We start from the raw sequence: 19,118 nt of genomic DNA on the forward strand, positions 1-19,118 counted from the left end.
TCTCTGTAATTTAATTAAGCAATAGCCTACCAAATGCTCCCCCTTCTCTCAGGTAGTCAAAGTCACACGTCATAAATTTTGTGCCAGGGACTCCATCAGTCTGGAGAGCAGTCAGCGTGTGCCAGAGGTTATGGAGATAATTGGAGAGGAAGGTTATTTTTCTGCACTGGGTATTCCTACCCTATTGATGTGGCAAATGTGTTTAAAATTAGTTTTCAAATGTTTTTAAGCTGTAACCTTCAGGAGAGGTATGTCTTCTTACCTTTGTCAGGTATGAAAGGATGCCAAATCTTGGAAATAATTTAGATTTGAATCTTAAAAATTGTTCAGGTTCTTTGTTGGATAACTGAATAATGCTGTGTGGCTACACCTATAACTTATAAATAATTTGTATACATGTATAAATAACACATATTTACCATATATAATAACATATACATGTATATATAATATATATCTTGTTCCATTCTTTTATATGTTTAAATGGCAAGAAAAAATTACATGCAGAGTGATACAAAAGAAAACTGGTTTTCACAATAAAAATACTTGTCTGGTTGTTGAGTTCTGTTCTACTTCCTCCCCAGTGAGGTCTAACTCTCATAATTTGCACATTTGGAAAGGAAATGTTTGCTGTCTTTTGTGCTGATTGTGCTCTGGTTGTTTAACTTCAGGTTTTATTGGTAAATTTATTCTTCCACATGTAGCTTCACTGACTGGGCAACATAATACATGTGAGTAAAGATCACATTTAAGGATCTGCAGTAAGAAGTCTTATCCATCTTGTATTATTACATTTTATTCCAGACTATCAATTCCTGTTACTTGGTGCAAAGGGACTCCATGGGTCTCATTATCCTTCATGTACAAATGCAGTTTTATAATTTTTAAACAGCTGAGTGAGGGTGGGGGAACCACATCTCTGGGACACAGTGGGTGAGTTATTTGGAGTGATGCCTGAGACTCTGCTCTAGTTACTAAAATTTCCTATGAGAGCAACTCTGTAGTATGACCCTGCAAGCTCAAAATACTAAGATCAAGGGTTTTATTAATTAGAATTTAGAAGACTTGAATGTGAAAGCAGCTCTTCTTTTTAATCTCCCCTGTACACATATAGAATGTGTTTCATGTAAGTTACTGTTCAAGCCAAAACATGCAACTTAGGAAAGTTTGGAAGTTTGAGGCAGGTTCCATAACCACCAATACTGTCTTTAATCAGCTCCAAAATTTCATCCAAGAGGACGGTTTTCTATAATACTTTACCACAAGGCAGGTGGTTGGTGGCATGAATAGCTACAGAGAAAACCCACATTTTTTGGCCGGGAAAATCTTGTTGATTAAAACTCTCCCTGACAGTCTTCATTCTTGTATCTAGAGATTGTGACAGCCTCTGGTGAACTGCAGTGTTTATCCTGGAGCAATGTACATGGAAAACTGTGCCTGCAAACTCCAACGTGCTGTTCATTTGTTGCAGCAAACGGGGAAAGCACTAATAGGATTTCTGTTCTGCTTGATGTAGCCACATGAGGAATTAACCTCAATAAAGGCAACTGCGTAGAGGAATGCAGTTTCTCTTTAGGGGCTTAGGGTAGGTTATTTGCTAAATTTGCCTGTTTGGAAATGTTTTTTTTTAAAGCAAACAATGAATAATGAGTTAGAAGAATCAGTGCGTTTCTTTATATATTTGTTCATATAATTCAGCAACACTTTAAAAACAGCAAATAATTTAAAAGCAAATGCTGTGTTACCACTCTCTGCTGACTTTCTGGTAGAGCTCCCCAGTAGCACAGTTGTGACCAAAATTATCCCAGGCAGAGTGTTTATTCCTGTCATAAACAAACCTGTGGTCCAAAAGCTTTTAGAAAGTCCAGAAGGTTGATTTTTCAGCATGGTAACAATTAACAATACACTTTTTGTAAGCCTGTCATGAGAATGGTGCCTTTTGGGGAGGCTTTGAGTATTTGAAAAGGGAAGTAAAGCACTTTGAGACTGCATGATGTCAATGGCCTAAGGAGTGTAGGTAGGATCAATTCAGCTTTTTTCTTTTCTGGCAGTTTGAGAGAAAAATGTGGTGGTTTTTTTTTTAGTGTGTGTTTTTTTGTTGTTGTTGTTGGTGTTTTTTTTTTTTGTTTGTTTGTTTTTTGTTTTTTTTTTTTTTGTTTTTTTTTTTTTTTTGTTTTTTTTTTTTTTTTAACAGGAAGTGTATATTGGGTAGCTATAACGTTTATTAGATATTATGTTTTTTTCTGTTGGGTCAACCAGGGTAATTGTAGAAGGAGCTGCCTGCACCACCTTCTGACCCTTAAAAGGACTATGAAAATGTGATCCCAGCTGAAATGTAAAGATCAACTGTCTGGTCACTAATCCCCAGGAAGAAGAGGGTTCTCAGATGGTGTCTGCAAGGGTACACAGGCCAAAAAGCACCTCCTTAAGTCACTGTTTTCATGTGACTTCCAAGCGTGTAGTCAAGTCTAAAAACTGGGGAAGGAAAGAATGATTTTTATCAATTGCAGAGACAAACTCCTTGCATTTTCCTCTTGAGGCTGGAAATGAACTGTTTTCTTTGCTGCTTGCAATTCAAGGGCGCAAATATTGTGCTGACCGGATTCTGTCTGTCTGCCTGCTCAAACAAAAAAATACTTTTTTGGCTACCCTCAGGTCTGCTTGCCTTCCATTTTTCAAGTTCTGTTCCTGGATACACTGAGCAGATGCCATACTGGATTATGAATATGTCAGTCATTTGTTTGGCAGGGTGAACCAGGCCCTTTATGATTCCCTAGGGCTTGGGAGTTGGTGGGGTGGAACAGACACATCGGGGGAAACTTCTGCTGCAGTGAATAGGAATTAATATCTTGGTGATGCCTTCTAGCCCAGCGTTTGCTACAATGGTGGTTTAAAAGTCTTGGCCATGAGCAAGTCCCAGAACATTTGAGATCTCCTACCCCTGCTGTTCATCTTGCCCTTGCTTAGTTATGTCAATCAGGCTGTCACCTATCCTTGAGGTCTGGTTGGAGCAGTGTGAAATGGTACTCAAAGCTTCCTTTGGGCACAAACTCCTCGCCCTGTGGAGCAGAACAGCATCAGAGCAAGGAGGGCAAAGGCTGCACCTACTGCTGCCTCATGGTGCTGCTGGACAGCCCCTATTGAATAGGTCTCCCAGTATGATTTTAATTAAAATCTTGTTCTTAAGGTGAAAATTTGTTTGTTGGCCAGACTTTTTTAGGAGGTGGGAGGGTTTCTTCAATCTGGCTTAAATACTCAGAGTTAACAGTTCAGATTTGGTTCTGCTTGGAGTTAAAATTAGGGGTTAACATGAATTTTTGGTTGGGATTTGACTCAGCCATATAAGTAGATGGTATTCCAGGGTATTAATGTGTTAATCACTGCAACAAAAGCTCCACTGTCGATTAACGGAACAGGTTGCTGAAAGATTTTCTATTGTGCGTGTAAGAACCCCTTGGGTTTGGGAATTTTCAAGGAATTCGAGCCAAAGTCCTGTGTTTATAAATTTGTCAATATTCTAGAAACAGTGACGAAAAGCCCTATTGAGCTTTGGATAAACTGGGATGCTGCATCTCTTCAGGCAACACATGTCACAGTAATTGATGTGTGATCTTGCAGCCAGAGGAGCGGGAAGTGCTGCAGCGTTACGTAACGCGCCGAGCCCAAGTGGGGCATCATGTATGGCTGATGCCTTTTAATTACATCCCATAAGGGCCAGGGAGGGATCAGTGTGCTGAAACAGCTTATTGACTGCTGCCTTCATACATGGGCCTGCATGCATTTACACACTTAGGAGCAGAGGGAAATGGATGCTGATGTTGTGTGTGTGTGACCTTTGAGTCCTGTGTCTGCAGTTTGCTTAACTGGGCAGCAACAGGAGACAGGCTGGGAATAAATACTCTGACATTGTGGAGTCAGCCTTGGGTGGTTCTGTGATACAGAACACAACCTGTGTTTTTCTGGAACACTGAAGAAAGTTTTCAGTTTTTTACTTGATGTAAACACCTCTCTTATACCCTTAAAACTGCTCTACAGTGGTGGTTAAAAAGAAATTTTTTTAGTAGTGCTGGTTCAGCACATTGGAAGTTGCATCAGATTTAATCTGTATTCCATTTCAGCTCGTCAAACGCTGTGATGCAAATTTCTTATTAGTGTCAAAGTGATATATTTCTAAATATTGGTTAATAAGTGAGAGAGCAAGAAAAGTTAAAAACAAATTTCCCAAGAGCCAAAAAGGATGGCACAGATAATCCAGAAAACTTGAGCAAATCAGCTTCAGCAGTAGATGGAAGCCTTTGGCAATGTTGTTTCCTTACTCTCTGTGCCAGTTATTTTCCTGATGCAGCATGGAGAAAGCTTGTTTGGCATTCTCAGTGTTTGAGCATAAAAGGTTCAGCTTCTGTCTTAAGTAAAGCTAGCACTTTACACTGTACCCTGACAAAAATAAATACCGTGAGTTTGATAAGGATATAATTCAGTGGAACTATAGGAATTGCTCATTAGCTACAGTTAAAAAAAAATTTAAAAAATCTCCAACAGCAGTTGATTTTTTGGCCTTTCCAGGGCAGGTCATATGCATTGCTTTTGATTCCTCTGCAGCAGCAGGAGTAGCAAATAAATCAAGTAATAGATATATGTGTCAATATTGGATAAGGAAGTAGGAGACTGGATTGTTAAAAAGGCAGTAAGCTAGAAACAGTGTTCTACCTGAATTATCATAGGTTACCTCTGTGGAAGTAGGCTAGTAGGAGGGTTAGAAACTTTAAAATAAGTAATGGGAGCTTTAAAAGCGATGCTTGTCAGCATTTGTGATCATGCTAAAAGGAAAATCACATGTGCCTGCCTGCAGATCAGCCCACGTGTTCTCTCTCTGATGCCTCAAACCTCAGCTGTTCCCAGGCTTTTGCTTCCCCTCTCCCCCTTCCACACATACCTTTGGCTCACTTCTCTTAACATATGCTTCTCTTTCCTGACACAGCACCATAAAACTGGGTTATAAACCAGAAATTGTCAGGAAAGCCACATAAACCTTTCTACAACTTTGGCAGAACAGCCGTGCAGCAGCAGGGCTTAATGAAACACTAACAACTCCCACAGTTGCCAAATATGAGAAGGGGAGGACAGTTGTAGGAGGTTGAAAAGCAATAATTGAGCAGAGACAGAAAATGGGAGAGCTGGATGATGAAATCCTTTAAGAGGCCTGTCACTTATTTCCTTAATTCCATTTTCCAGAAGTGTTATTTAACCCACCGTGGTTGCTGCTGTCAGGCTATTGCATTGGGAGTTTCAAAAGGCAGAATAGCTTTGCCAGAAGGAGATATTACTCTTCTGCAGCTTAAAAACACCTCCAGAGCTCTGTGTGTGAAACACCACACTAATATTTCTCTACTGAAGCTGTTGAAGAGCAAGGGCTTTGTTTTATTACCAGTTTAGCTGGTCTTTCAAAATTGATGGCTCTATTCTAGGTGCAGACATGGCGTGAAATAGTTTCCAAATTTTTGGAAGTTAATTCTAGTGTAACAGTGTTGACTTGTTCACATCCAACTCCTAAGGAAATCTAAAATTTCAAATACAAGTTTTAAGGAAATGTCAGACAGTTTTCCTACACCTCTAACCTAATGTCATCATTTTAATTTTCCTATTAATTATTTGTTTCTTTCTCTAGTGTAGATGCAGATTTTGTCTAGAGTCCTGTACTTATGATAGGGAGTGACTAAAGCAGAAATGTGTGTGCATTTTAAAGGCCTGGATGTGCTGTAGAAGGTTTGAATATCACAGCAATGCAGGAAGCAGGTTCCAGTCCTAGAAGACAGACAGTTCTCCAGCCCTTTCCCCTGCAAAGTGTCTCTTTGATCCTCTGGGTTTTTCCTGACCATTCCAGGGTGGCTGCAGCTGACTTCTGATAATTTTGGAAAGAATTTTCTGCATTTTGTCCTTGGATGTCAGGTTTTTGCGGTGCCATGTTTTTCATGTCTCTGCAATATTCCTGTTAATCATTTGTTCTCTTGATTATAACTCTCCTCAGTGCCCATAACCCCGTCCAATGGAGAAATTGCGCTTTATCCCTCCAGTCTTGTGCTCCACCAAAAATTCCTTGTTTGCACAGAGGAGGCAGCCTGTATATCATCCAGAGCAGCTGAGAGAGGTGAGATCTCAGCATGCGAGCCCTTGTGCAGCCATCCCTGCTGACAAGAGCTAACCAGGAGGGGGACGAGGAGAGTAGAGATTTCTTGCAAGGGGGTGACGTTTGTGTTCCCACAGTGTTCGGCCTGCAGAGCTCACGTACTCCTGCCTGTGAGAGGTGGAGATGTGCTGACAGCTCGTGAATGTTGCAGGCTAAGCACAAGAGGAATTTCAGGATGTGAATTTTACCAGTAGGAAGATTGAAGCCACGGTTTTGAGATGCTGTTTATGCAGTAGGTTGTTCCTGAGACACTGATCAAGATGCCTGACAGTTTGCCGGGTAATCATTTTAATGTGGGAAGCTGAGCAGCAATGAAAAACCTCACAGTTTTGTTCTGAGTTTTTCCATCTGCTCTCTTGCAACTGAGCTGAGCCCTGTGAGCACAAGTATTGGTCAATTTTTCACCAGTGTTGTGCTGTTTGCTGCTTCTTCCACGCAGCTCCCAAACAAGCACTTGGCTTGAGCAAGTGCCTTATACAGTCTGAGCAGGAGTCACTGAATGAAAAGCAAAATTTTTACCTAAAAATCAAGTCCTATATAAGCTTCATTTCTTCTCACCCCAGCTGCTGTAAGATGCTGTCACATTAGGAGCGTGAATTCGAGGCTGTGTTGTCTCATGTGCTACCAGACTCTGATTTCAAGAAATACTTAAAATTATTTCCTTCTTAAAAGCTTGTACTCTCAGTGCTCAGGTCATGGTAATGGTCACCAGGAGAAATTACTGTGCTTTTTTTTTTTTAGCTTTTCCCTGTGAAGAAAAGCTTTTTCTGACCAGAGTTCCTGTTTCAGTCCAGAAGTTAGAGTGTGGTTTCTCATGGGTGCAACAAACTGTGTATACAAGTGCTGATTATACCTCAGTAGTGCTCAGACCACCAGTCAGGCTTATTCCAGTGCATTGGTTCAACGTGTGTTGGCTCAGGTATGGTTTCTCTGGCAGCTCAGGGTCCCACTCTATGCCATTAAAAGTCCTAAAATCTGAGGGGAGATAGCAAGAAGCAAAGAATATATTGTCAAAGTTTCCTGGTGTCAAAACAGGCATTGCAGCTGGTTTCCAGTTTCTCCAGGAGACACAAATGTGTGGCAAGTCTGGATTTTTGTTTTAAATAGAAGGGAATGCATATTTGGCTGAATTTACGAGATTATTCTGAAACCCCTACTCCTCATATAGCTCCTCCAAAGCTAAACTGCTTGAGTTTGCAGTGGTTCCTATAATTTTTATGTATAAGATGAAAAACAGGTACCAGAGTTTGAACTTTTTCACAGCTTTTTGACAAGCATTGGTTCTGCTTTGTACACTCCTTAAAAATAGTCTAAACAAAGCAGATTGTATAAGCTATGCAGTTTTAAACAGATCAATGTGAAATATTTTTAGCAGCACACAGTATTTTATACAAGGGTGAAATTGTGGAATAGAAAGCGTTTGCAGGGCATGACAGCTTCTTGTGTTCGTTCAGAAATTTGTATGGTGTTTATTTAAAGTATATAAACAAGTCTCTAGGTGATGATGTCTAACAAATGAAAATAGGACCTTAGCATCCTATTCCCATATCAGATCTTATTGTTAAGCATATAAAGAACTATTTTTCCCCCAACAGAACTTATCAAAAAGAGATTTTGAATAGAAACTGCTGCATGGGACTTAATCTTTCTTCCATGTAACTCGTGACCTCACACAGCCCTCAGACTGATGGTGACACAGTGAGCATTTCCTGTGAACCGTGAGCAGTGCTGGTCCCACTATTGTTGGGCACTTTTTTTGTCTGGGAAAAAACAAACCCTTATTTACTAGAAGCCAGTGTCCTGTTTGTTTGTAGCTGGCTGGGAAATGCCATATTACAAGGGTCTCAGTGGCAGTCGTCGCTCCTAACAGAAGCTGTTGTTGTGTTTTGCTCTTTTTCTCACTGATTTGTACAAGGCTTCTGAGTCTGCCTTGTGACCTGCTCCACATTCATTTCACGCCACAAATACTAACCTTGTTTATCCAATATGTTTTTTCCCTCCTCGGTGTTTCCTCAGATTAGCTGTCAGTAAAAGGCTAAATAATAATCCTCCAGTTATTATTCCTCCCCCATGAGGCCACCAGGCTGCTTTTCCAAGTTGGTGGATGGTGGTTTGCTGTAAGAGCTGCTACCTGGCAAGGCAAGTGTGGAGGTGGAAAATTACAGACAAAATAAAGGAACAGCATTAAATTGGTAATGGGATGCAGCTGCTTTGGCCTTTGAGCCTGCATGAGAGCCTCAGCAGCCTTTGGTAGAGGCATGTGCTGCGTGGAACCGCTCTTGGCCATACAAAATCAGTCCCAGCCGAGCTGTGATTTGTTCTAGGGGGATGCAGCAGCCCTCAGCAGTTGGGACATTTCACTTTTGGCTGTAAGAGGTTGTGGACAGGCTGTCACATGGATGACAATCTCATGGCTGTGCTGCCTTGAAATCCAGTCCAAGACAGCATCTGTGCATCTGTTGTTCACGTCAGAGGCTGGATGCTGCAGGGCTGCTGGCCCAGCACGTAACCATGGCCAAGTTTATTTAAAATACACCCCCCAGCTGAGTCCTTGCCACTGAATGGGGGCAGCAGAAGGAACTTCTTGGTGTCAAAACATTCCCTCTGTCTCTACATTTCTGCTTATTGTTGTCTTTCCTGCCTCAGCTGCCTTCTGAACTGTCTTCCCATTTTAAAATATTGCATAAAATTGTGACATTCTGTAGGTTTAGCAGCATGCATTGACAGAGAAAGGAACCATTAGGATATGCAATTACCTTCCTCAACTTTTTAACGCCCTTGCAGACAGAATTTTCATAAAGTTTCATTTTTAGAGCTCATTCTTGTGAGGCAGAAAATCTCTGGAAGGCTAAGGGGGGGTTCTGTTGTTTAAACACAGGCACATACACAATTTCTTTAAGTATTTCATTTTTTTCTTTTTTTTTTTTTTTTTTGCTTCTCCTGCCAAATCATGCACGCCAACCTAAATATGCATATCATGTATGCAGACATCAAGATACTAAAACCAGAACAGCCTCTTTTAAGGGAGGAGTAGTATTTTGGGGTTGGAGTTCTCCTTGTCTGTCTGGAATATTCTCATTTATATGAAAATGTCTAGCACTAAAGCAAGCTACTGTTGAAATGATGAAGGTCCTGCAGACTCTGCCAGCATGAAGAGTGAATTTTAGGAAGAGCACCTGTGAGGTACCTTTTGAAGTCTCACTTCATGGGACAGTGGAGGTCATGCTCAGTGCCTCAGAAAACTCTGTCCTGGAAAGTTGCTGGTAGAACATGGCTGTGAGCTTTTCAAAAGTCGCATTTCCCAGCAACAATGCTGAGCACAGACATCAGAGGTGACACCTTTGTACAGAGAGAGGAGACTCTTCTGGCCACTAGAGCTTTTCAGAGTTCTAGTTCACTGGGCAGACTGAGCTTATCGATTACACATCTCAACTTTCAGATCTAGAAAGCAAACACAAAATGAAACTCTGGATAATTCAGTTTCCTGCCCAGTGCTACAGTGATTGCTCTGTCTGCCCAGGCATTGCTCAGGTGAGGAGTCTGTCAGGTTCAGGAGGGAATTCTCCCAACAGAAGATTAATTGTTTTCCTGTACTGCTTTTAGTTTTCACGTGCACCCACTTCCCACCAGGAGTCTTCCCTAACCCCACTCAGTTGTTTTTCACTTGAGTACCCAACTGAATTATGATGTGACAATCTCACAGTTTACATACTTACAGTAAAGCCACACACGTCACTTAATAAATGGTAACAGTTTGGAATTCTGCATAACTGTATGTAAAACACACATGATGATTTTATAAACTGCTGGTCTACTCTTGGAATGCAATTTATCAGGGCTCTGCTTATGGAAGCAGTCCCATGGCGTGGCTTCTCCAACAAGAGTGAAAGCATGTTGTGCTCATGTCAGTGATTCCTGCCATTACCCAATCTGTGGGAATGGCTCATGTTTCACTTGAAAGTTATCCCTTTCCTGTTTACTTGGGGGAACACTCAAAGCTTTTTAGAAATTCTTCCATTTTTCTTGGCATGGAGCTATTAATTCTTGTATAGATTTTCATCGTGGCCTCTTTTTCTAAAGATAGATACTTTGGCTGCTAATGAGTAGTTCAATTAAAAAAAAATCAAAGTGGTTTTTCTAAAGATGAATTTTGAAACATAATGTTCTTGGGGTTTCAAGTGTCCTTTTTACCCTTGCATAAAAGCTACATCCATGGCTCTGTTCTGAAATCATTGAGATTCATGTCTTCTGCAAAGTAAGCCGTTTTCACTTTAAATATTTAGATTTAGGCTTTTATTTATAATACTTAGATGTTAGGAAGATCACCCTTTGCAATAAGTAAAAATAAATTCTTCCCAAGAAAGCACTTCAGCCTCTCTCCTCTGACTCATGCATGAAAAGATAAAACTCATTAATTTTAGTCATGTGTCAGAGGTTGGGTAAAAAAACCTTTTTTCCTTCCTTTTCCTGACCTGTAAAATCAAACCAGACCGTAATCTGATTTTGAGTTATTACATGCAAAGTTCTGATCTTGAAAGTACTTGAAGTCAAGTACTGTGTTATTTTAAATAATTTTAGGACATTTTTATGACAGTTAGCTGTGGCTATAAAGCATAAAAAATACCTATCTGTCCAGTTTAGAAATGTGCAGGTTTTACAGTTGAAGGAGAAATATTTGTAAACAGTTTTTAGTCTTCTGCAGAAGTAATTTCAAATCATAATTTCAAATGGTTTGTGTCTTTCCAGAATTTTTTTTGTTGTTGTTAAGATCTGTATATAGCACAGAGAAGTGTCATTGCAGACTGGAGACAAAGTGGTGGCCTCAAGGACAGAGGGACAGTGAGCTGTGCCAGTCCCTGGTGTCCCTGATTTGCACTCCTATTTCTTGTTCCTGATCTACCAGTGTCTCCTTGTTGTTTCTGCTCAGAGTCTCCATTAAAACAAATTGTTTGTCTCAATGGATGTTGGATTATTGAAAGAGAATCTTTGTGTCCATTTTACTTAAATATGTCTATTGGATTGTTTATTCACATGAGATGTGATGAGGCTCGTTGGGCTGATGACAGAGCTCTTGCCAGCCTTCACCCCTGTGTTTATTTAAAGTCTCTGTATGATTTACTGCAAAACCTTCCCAGCGCCTCGCAAGTGTTTACTGATGGATGAGCTCAATTGAGACGTCCCAGCTCATAACTCACAAGTCACAGCATAATTCAGAAAAGAAATGTCTGCTTTCAGCACACAGCCCTTGTGCAGTGAAATGCCATCAAGTTATTCCAGATGTTGGTGATCACTCCAGTAAAGATCCATGACATTGGTTAAGCTGCAGCCTCTACACTGGGTTTGAAACAGGCTCTGCAGGGACTTGGCCTCACACAGTAGCGACCTTGGGTGCTTAACCAGTGCTCCCAGGATGGCTCTGTGCAGGCAGAATGGGAGGAGTATTTACACATTGCCTTTCCTTCTGTGTCCTCCAGAAAAATCATTCTCCCTAAATTAATCATGCCAAGCCTTTCAGTTTTACTTGAACCAAATGTTTCCTCTTCCCCATCATTAATTAATTTGAAGTCAGCTCATGCACTGGTGTCAACATCCTGGACAGGTGCGACGCCAGTTCAGCAGGAGGTGCCTGATCCTGCTTGTGCACTTGGGAAGTTGTTGAACCTGATGAAGTTAAAGGGAGTGTTAAAACCACAGGGAGATGGAAGTTTTCCTTGCACTTCTGCTTGAATTGCTGATTTCCTAACTTGCATCTTTGATAGTGTTTGGGAAGAGAAGCTGGATGGTGCAAATAAATGTTGCAGTCTGGAGACACCGTGGCTTCTTGAACAAGAGCTTTAGGTCTAATATGCAAATACACACAGAGTTATATCTCAGCTAAAACTTCCATGTCAGCCAAGACATCACCAAACAGGAAGAAAAGCTAAGCAGGAGATAGTGATTTGATTCATTTTGTGAACACAGTGCCACCTGTACAAACACAGCCCTTTCCTAAAGATCCAAATCCTGTGCAAAAGGAGTCAACAGTTCCATGCTAAGTACTGATGTGGAGTATTGGCCTCAGTACAGGCCTGCAGCTGCCTGAAACAAGGAAAGGTGGCTGAACCATGATGCCATTCCCTGTGGCACAAGGCTCATGGCAAACACAGATTGGAAAGTTTCAGCAGGGACAGGGCTCTTCCAATAACTCTGGACTCATCAGGGTAGCCATCATTGTTGGCTTGTTCATTAGCCAAAGTTGGCTGAAATCACACAGACCTTGGCCTCAGACCTGGGTTTTGAATCCTGATGATGAAATTGGTTATTCATGCCAAAAAAAGAGCTTATTTTCTATAATATAAACTCTGTATCACCACAGTGTGCAACACTCTTGGGAAAATCTGTCTCATGGAAGAAGTCAGTCTTGCTAGTCAAGATTTGGTGCTACTTTAAACAGCAGCAGATTAAACTTCCAAATTTACATCAGAGGCTATTTTGGGCAGGGATTGGTATAATACTGCTTGGTAATGGATGCCTCAGTGTGCTGAACAGGGAGCACAAGGTACAGGTTGATCTCCCCAGCAAAGGTCAAATGCTGCTTGCACTCACCATATATGGGTTTGGATAATAAATGGTTTTCCTTCCTGGGATAAAGACACTGAGTTTTTCTGTCTTGGCATCAGCTGGACTGCAAGAAACAGATTGTTTTGTTTTTAAGGTTTTCCTAAGAGCAGTGTCAGAGTGTTACCTGCCCTGCGCTGATAAACGAGCGGGAGGCAGGTCCCTGAGGAGCCGGCGAGGCCACTGCTGAGGCCACTCTGCCACCTGCAGGCCACTGCTCCGTGCTGGGGATGTGGAGAGCAGGGCTTGGCAGCTCTTCTTCTCCAGAAATTATTATTTCTAGCAAGTTGTTGTTTTCTAGTAAGTGCTATGTAGTAAATTTTAACTTTTTCCCATCTGATCCTATGAATGGTCATCTTTGTTCTTAAAGAAAGCAAAGACAGTGGGGATGAGCAAACCTTAGATTTACCTAAGTTGATGAATAATTGCTAACTGTTGTTTTTATTGTCTGCCTTTCATTTTTGTGCTTAGAAATGGGACATTTCATAAGACATTCAAGTTCTTGTCCTTCACTTTCAATCCATTAAATCTTTAATAACTCTTTTGTGGAGGTGGTCTTAGATGAAAACAGCACCACTATAATGCTCAATTGTGAATCTTAAAGGCTTTGTTGAGCAAGGGATCTGTGTATATGACAGCCAGGCAGCTTCCAAGCACCCCACAATCTTTAGGTTTATGTTCCATGAATCGATAGAGGATTCAGTAGCAGAAATACTCCAATTGTTCCCTTCTTATTGCCCAGGTATTTGAGAGGTAAATCTGTGCTTTCCTTAGCTGTTTTTTAAACCATTGCTAAAGAATCTTAAAAGAGCTTTTAATGTGGGAGAGAATTCACTGTAGGTAAATTACCCCAAATTTACCATTTTCAATGCTGTAATAAAACTTCGTGCATGGAGTGAAATGTTTGGCGTGCACCACATAACCTTCCCATCATTTTTGTCTTCGTTTCAGGTCTTCCTGAACAATACTACAGCCTCACTTGGTTCCTCAGCCCCATCCTGGGGCTGATCTTCACGCCGCTCATCGGTTCGGCCAGTGACCGCTGCACGCTGAGCTGGGGCCGCCGGCGGCCCTTTATCCTGGCTCTCTGCATCGGGGTCCTCTTTGGAGTTGCACTTTTCCTTAATGGCTCTGTCATAGGTAAATAGCAAGGAATTCCCCTACAAGCATCCCCTGCTAGTACACCTGCTTGGAGATTTTAATGTAGGAAGTAGAGATAATGTTCTGCAGTTGGTTTACTCATATTTAATGTTATAATCATTAGAAATCTCCACAACCCTGCACTTGAGCTCTGTCCATCTTGCCTGTTATTATTTGAACTCAGGAGTTACAGCAGTGTGCTGAGTATTGTGCAATCCCAGCTGTAACTGGTATTAATAACAATGTTATTAATACAATGGTTGCCAGCATAATGTTTGCAGTCCCTGAGACGAATTTGGTCGATCCTTGACATGGGAAAATTGTAGCAACCTGTTCACAGGGAAATGTTTCCTGTTGTGATCCATTTTCCCTTTAATGCATATCTGGCAACACATCCTGTTTCCAGCATTATTTCAAAAATTATCTTTTCACTTTTTCTTGTGCTTTTCTTAGACCCGGTATTGAAAAAGTCCAGAACACAGTTAATATTTGTTTATCAAAAAGTGTGTGGGAAAATAATTTTTCCTGAGCCTCCATCAAAGTTGTTAAAAATAGTTGTTTCCCTTGAACATAGTTTACTACAAATTTAATCTACAATCTCTTTGTAAATTTATTGTAGAAGAGGTGACAGCAAGTACGTTTAGGAAAATGTTTACAAAATGATTGACCTGGTGCAAACAAAAGGAACTTAGCACCTAATAACATCCTCTTGGCTCTCTTTTTTTTGGGATTAGATGCAGCTGAATTGTGAAACAGGTCTACTAATTGAGGGAAATGAGTGGAAGGTTACCTTGGCTCAGCCTGTTAAAGCCAGACTAGAAAGTCAGGCTTCAATTCCCTGCAAACTGCAGTGGACAAGCTATTCAGATAGATGACATTTAGGGTTTGGTTTTTTTTAATTTATCCAAACAATAAATATTATTTATTTCAGTTGTTGTCATTTGGCATTGTCCTGAGGTTGACTGTGTGATTTGATATCGATTGTATTTAGTCGTCATCAATTGTATTTAGTTGTTGTGTCTCCAAGACTTATTTCTCTTCTTCTAGATGTTTGCAAGATGTTAGACTGCAACCCTCTTACAAGATTTTAGGTGATAAGAAGCTCTCAGTTCCATAGAGTAGTTTAGGTCATGAGCCATTGATCCTGGCAAGCAAACCTCTGGCTCAGGTTATAGGCTTATTTTGAAGCCTTCCAATAAATCAGCACAAAATATTGACGATTTTTCTTCTTCACTTTCCTAACCTTAGTCTCTAGTTATTTGCAATCCTAACTGCAGTTTGGGACAACAGGAGATGCTGCAAAAACTGTATCAGACCCTCTTTCATAACGTGGCCTCTGGCAGTAGCAGTCATGGGGAGGGGTACCAGGAACACAGAGATTGGCTAATCCCAGTCGTGGTACAGCCATGTCCCAGGAGAACGCCTCACCCAACTCCTGTTCTCTCCTGCCCTGTTCAGGCTTCCAGCAGATCTAAAGCACTGTTTGTGTTTTCTGCTGTATGGCTCAGCTGACTGTGGAACTCTTAAAAACTTCTTTAGCCTTCAAAGGGCTTGGTATAAATGCGGATTGAATATGCAGGAATCAGTGCTTGAGATTTAGATGACTTTTGGTGGCTTAGCCAGTTCATCTCCTTCCACAGACTTTTTAATCAGTTACACTAATGGTTTTATCAGCCTTGCATGTGTAGCTTCTAAATCTCTGTGATTCAAGTAATTCATGCTTTTGTCACTGGTTCATCTCAAATTATCCAGCTCTGCCTTAATGCTGCCTTTCTACTCTGTAGACAAAAAGCATTTCATCTCATGCTGTCAACAGAAGCTGACTGATGCTTTTTGCAATGCAAAATACATTCGTGTTGCTTCATCCTTAAAATTTTTGCTTATAAAAAACGATCTAGAAAATAAGAATGTTTAAGAAAAGCAAAGAGAGAGATGAAGGGGTTAAATTTCACTTTTTCCTGGTGTACTTCTACTGCTGCACACTAAGCATCCTGTCAGGAATGCTGCCAGCAGTGCAGTTACCTGTGGATGTATATGACAGATGAAATATGTCATTTTGGATGCTCCCCTCTCCCACCATGGCTGTCTTTTATAAAAACAGCCTTCAGCATCCAAAGGAAAATACATGGGAGAAATACAAAATAATATCCAGTGCTCCCAGAAGTTTAGGAGATGGTTTATAAAATAACATTTTGATAAATGTCAGTCTTAAGAACATAAAAACTATCCACGTCCCAGACCTTCCATGATGCTGTGTCAAAGAGCTGAAATTGCCATTTTGCTCCATAAAGGAATGTTTGCAGTGAGCATGTTGGCCACCTTTCTCTTAAGGTGTTAAGCTTGTTCTTAGGAGTTTGCCCTTTTTAAATGAGATGCTCAGAAACCTCCCCTTTTTCTCGCCAGGTCTGGCTATTGGTGATGTCCCGGACAAGCAGCCCATTGGAATAGTTCTCACAGTGCTTGGGGTTGTGGTGCTGGACTTCTGCGCCGATGCAACCGAAGGGCCAATTCGGGCCTACTTGTTGGACGTGGTGGACAGTGAAGAACAAGACATGGCCCTGAACATCCATGCATTTTCAGCTGGTAGGGAGTTAGCTGAGATGGTTTTGGCAGCTGTTTGGTCTTCCTGAAGGCCAGGTTGTGGCTGAATTGATTTTTCCTGAACTCACTTCTCACTTTTTTCTGTTCCACAGGTCTTGGAGGAGCAATTGGTTATATGTTAGGAGGCCTGGACTGGACACAGACCTTCTTGGGTAGCATTTTTAAATCTCAAGAGCAAGTCCTTTTTTTCTTTGCAGCCATTATTTTCTCTGTCTCCGTTGCTCTCCACCTTTTTAGCATTGAAGAAGAGCAATATAACCCTCAGCAGGACAGGATCGATGATGAAGGAGACACACTTTCCAGTGCCAAATTCAGTGGCAGTCTCCCTCCTCTGAATCGGCTGAATGTAATTAGTGAGGAAGAGCCGTATGGAGCTTCCATGTTCCACGACGAGGTTCAGTCGGAGCATGACCTCAATATGGATTTCCTTGAGGTGAACATTGTCAGAAGCAAGAGCGACTCAGTTCTGCACATGCCCGATGCCACATTGGAAATTGAATCAGAGCTGCTTTTCCTGCATGATATCGAGCCCTCCATTTTTCAGGATGCTTCATATCCAAACACTCCCCACAACATGAGCCAGGAGATCATGAAGTCCAAACTCAACCACCTGTCTGCTTTCCTCAGGGAGAATGAGAAGGAGGAAGAAATGTTGCTTGATAATCGTTTAAATGAAGACAAAGTCCCGAACATCAACAGCTCCCTACCAAAAGAGTTCCTGAATGGACACGCCCGAATAGGCATGAAGCAATCCAGCACTTCCAACTCCATGCGGCGGCGGAGGCACATGTTCTACCGGCAGCCATCCTACACCTTCTCCTACTATGGCAAGATTGGCTCGCACCGGTACCGCTTCCGGCGGGCCAACGCCATCGTGCTGATCAAATCCTCGCGCAGCATGAACGATATCTATGACATGCAGAAACGGCAGCGGCAGCGCTGCCGCCACCGCAACCAGAGCGGCACCACTAACTCCAGCGGGGACACCGAGAGTGAGGAGGGCGAGACCGAGACCACCGTCAGGCTCCTCTGGCTGTCCATGCTGAAGATGCCTAAGGAGCTGCTGAGGCTGTGCGTCTGCCACCTCCTGACTTGGTTTTCCATCATTGCCGAAGCTGTGTTCTACACAGATTTCATGGGACAGGTCATCTTCCAGGGTGATCCAAAGGTAGGAGAGCGGTTCCCATGGGCAGAGCTGCTCAAGAGTCCCTCGTTTCTGAGATGTGCTCAGTACAAGAAAGTGGTGTTGGTGTTTGTGTCTGTTGCAGGCCCCTTCAAACTCGACTGAGCTGCACGCCTACAATGCTGGAGTTCAGATGGGATGCTGGGGGCTGGTGATTTATGCTGCTACTGCTGCTGTTTGTTCAGGTAAGAGACTGTGCAGTGGAATGCACCTCATGCATGTATTTCTAAGGTAAAAGTAGAATCATGGAGTATTCGGAGTTGGAAGTGACCCACAAGGGTCATCTGAATCCTGGCCCTCCTGAAACAGTGTTACTTCAGTTGGCATCCACCTCCTTTTTGAGGTAGAGGATATTTTTGGAAAAGCGTTTCTTGCGTTCATAAGGAGAAGGGCTTCTTTAAGAATCAATATTAAAAAGTTCCTCCAAATGTAGAGGTGGAAATATGAACAGATGGTTAGGTGGCATAAAGCACAAAATGAAATCAAAGGATATTGAGTGGCATTTAACAAGCCTTCAGGAAACTAAAATCATGCTTGGTAAAAGATTTAAGCATATGCAAGAGTGTTTTTGCAGTGACTGTTTTTAAATCAAAATTATAAATATGTATTTCTGAAAGTCATTCTGCAGATAATTTGGGCTTGCAATAGACTTTGAAATTAAGAGTTTTTGCCAAACTTAAATTCTACCTTTTGCAGCAGATAGCAGGCGTGTCTGCACAGTTCAGTACCATGGGGACAGGCTCTTTTCCTGTTCCCTCTGAGGGCTGAGCTGTGCTGGTGAGACAGCTCAAATGTGAGCATCCACCTCCTAACCAGGGTATGGAGCTGCCTTGGCCACATCCATCCCCTGAAACTGTAGTGAGTAAACTGATATGTGAGGAGAAAGGGCTTCTAGGTAAAAAAAGTAGGTTTAGATCAGATTTTAGGAAAAAAATATTCCCTATGAGGGTGGTGAGGCACTGGAACACGTTGCCTCGAGAAGGTGTAGATGCCCCATCTCTGGAAGTGTTCAGGGCCAGGTTGGATGAGGCTTGGAGCACCCTGGGATAGTAGAAGATGTCCCTGCCCATGGCAGGGGCGGTTGGAGCTGGATGGGTTTTAAGGCCCTTTCCAACCCAAACCATTCTATGATTCCTGTTTTATTCTTTATCCCTGCAGCCTTGTTGCAGAAATACTTAGACAACTACGACCTTAGCATAAAAGTGATCTACATTCTGGGCACTCTGGGTTTTTCCCTTGGCACTGCAGTGATGGCCATGTTCCCCAATGTATACGTCACCATGATAATGATCAGCACGATGGGAATAGTCTCCATGAGCATCTCCTACTGCCCCTACGCACTTTTGGGACAATACCATGAGATAAAACAGGTATGTGGAATATTTGGAGTATATATGTGTGAATCAAGGCGGA

General features: G+C 41.8%; 1 protein-coding gene across 3 annotated transcripts in view; it reads left to right on the top strand.

Annotated features, from left to right (window-relative positions):
* Nucleotides 1–19,118, top strand: part of SLC45A4 (solute carrier family 45 member 4) — a 69,773-nt gene that overhangs the window by 43,704 nt on the left and 6,951 nt on the right. For all 3 annotated transcript variants that reach the window (XM_083885182.1, XM_083885184.1, XM_083885183.1), the window contains 5 exons: nucleotides 13,733–13,921; nucleotides 16,325–16,504; nucleotides 16,615–17,690; nucleotides 17,791–17,890; nucleotides 18,864–19,075. In XM_083885182.1, the coding sequence (XP_083741308.1) occupies nucleotides 13,733–13,921; nucleotides 16,325–16,504; nucleotides 16,615–17,690; nucleotides 17,791–17,890; nucleotides 18,864–19,075 (1,757 nt within the window). The remainder of the gene's footprint in view (nucleotides 1–13,732; nucleotides 13,922–16,324; nucleotides 16,505–16,614; nucleotides 17,691–17,790; nucleotides 17,891–18,863; nucleotides 19,076–19,118) is intronic.

Source organism: Zosterops lateralis (assembly GCF_965231275.1).
Source record: "Zosterops lateralis genome assembly, chromosome: 1".
NCBI classification, from domain to species: Eukaryota; Metazoa; Chordata; class Aves; order Passeriformes; family Zosteropidae; genus Zosterops; species Zosterops lateralis.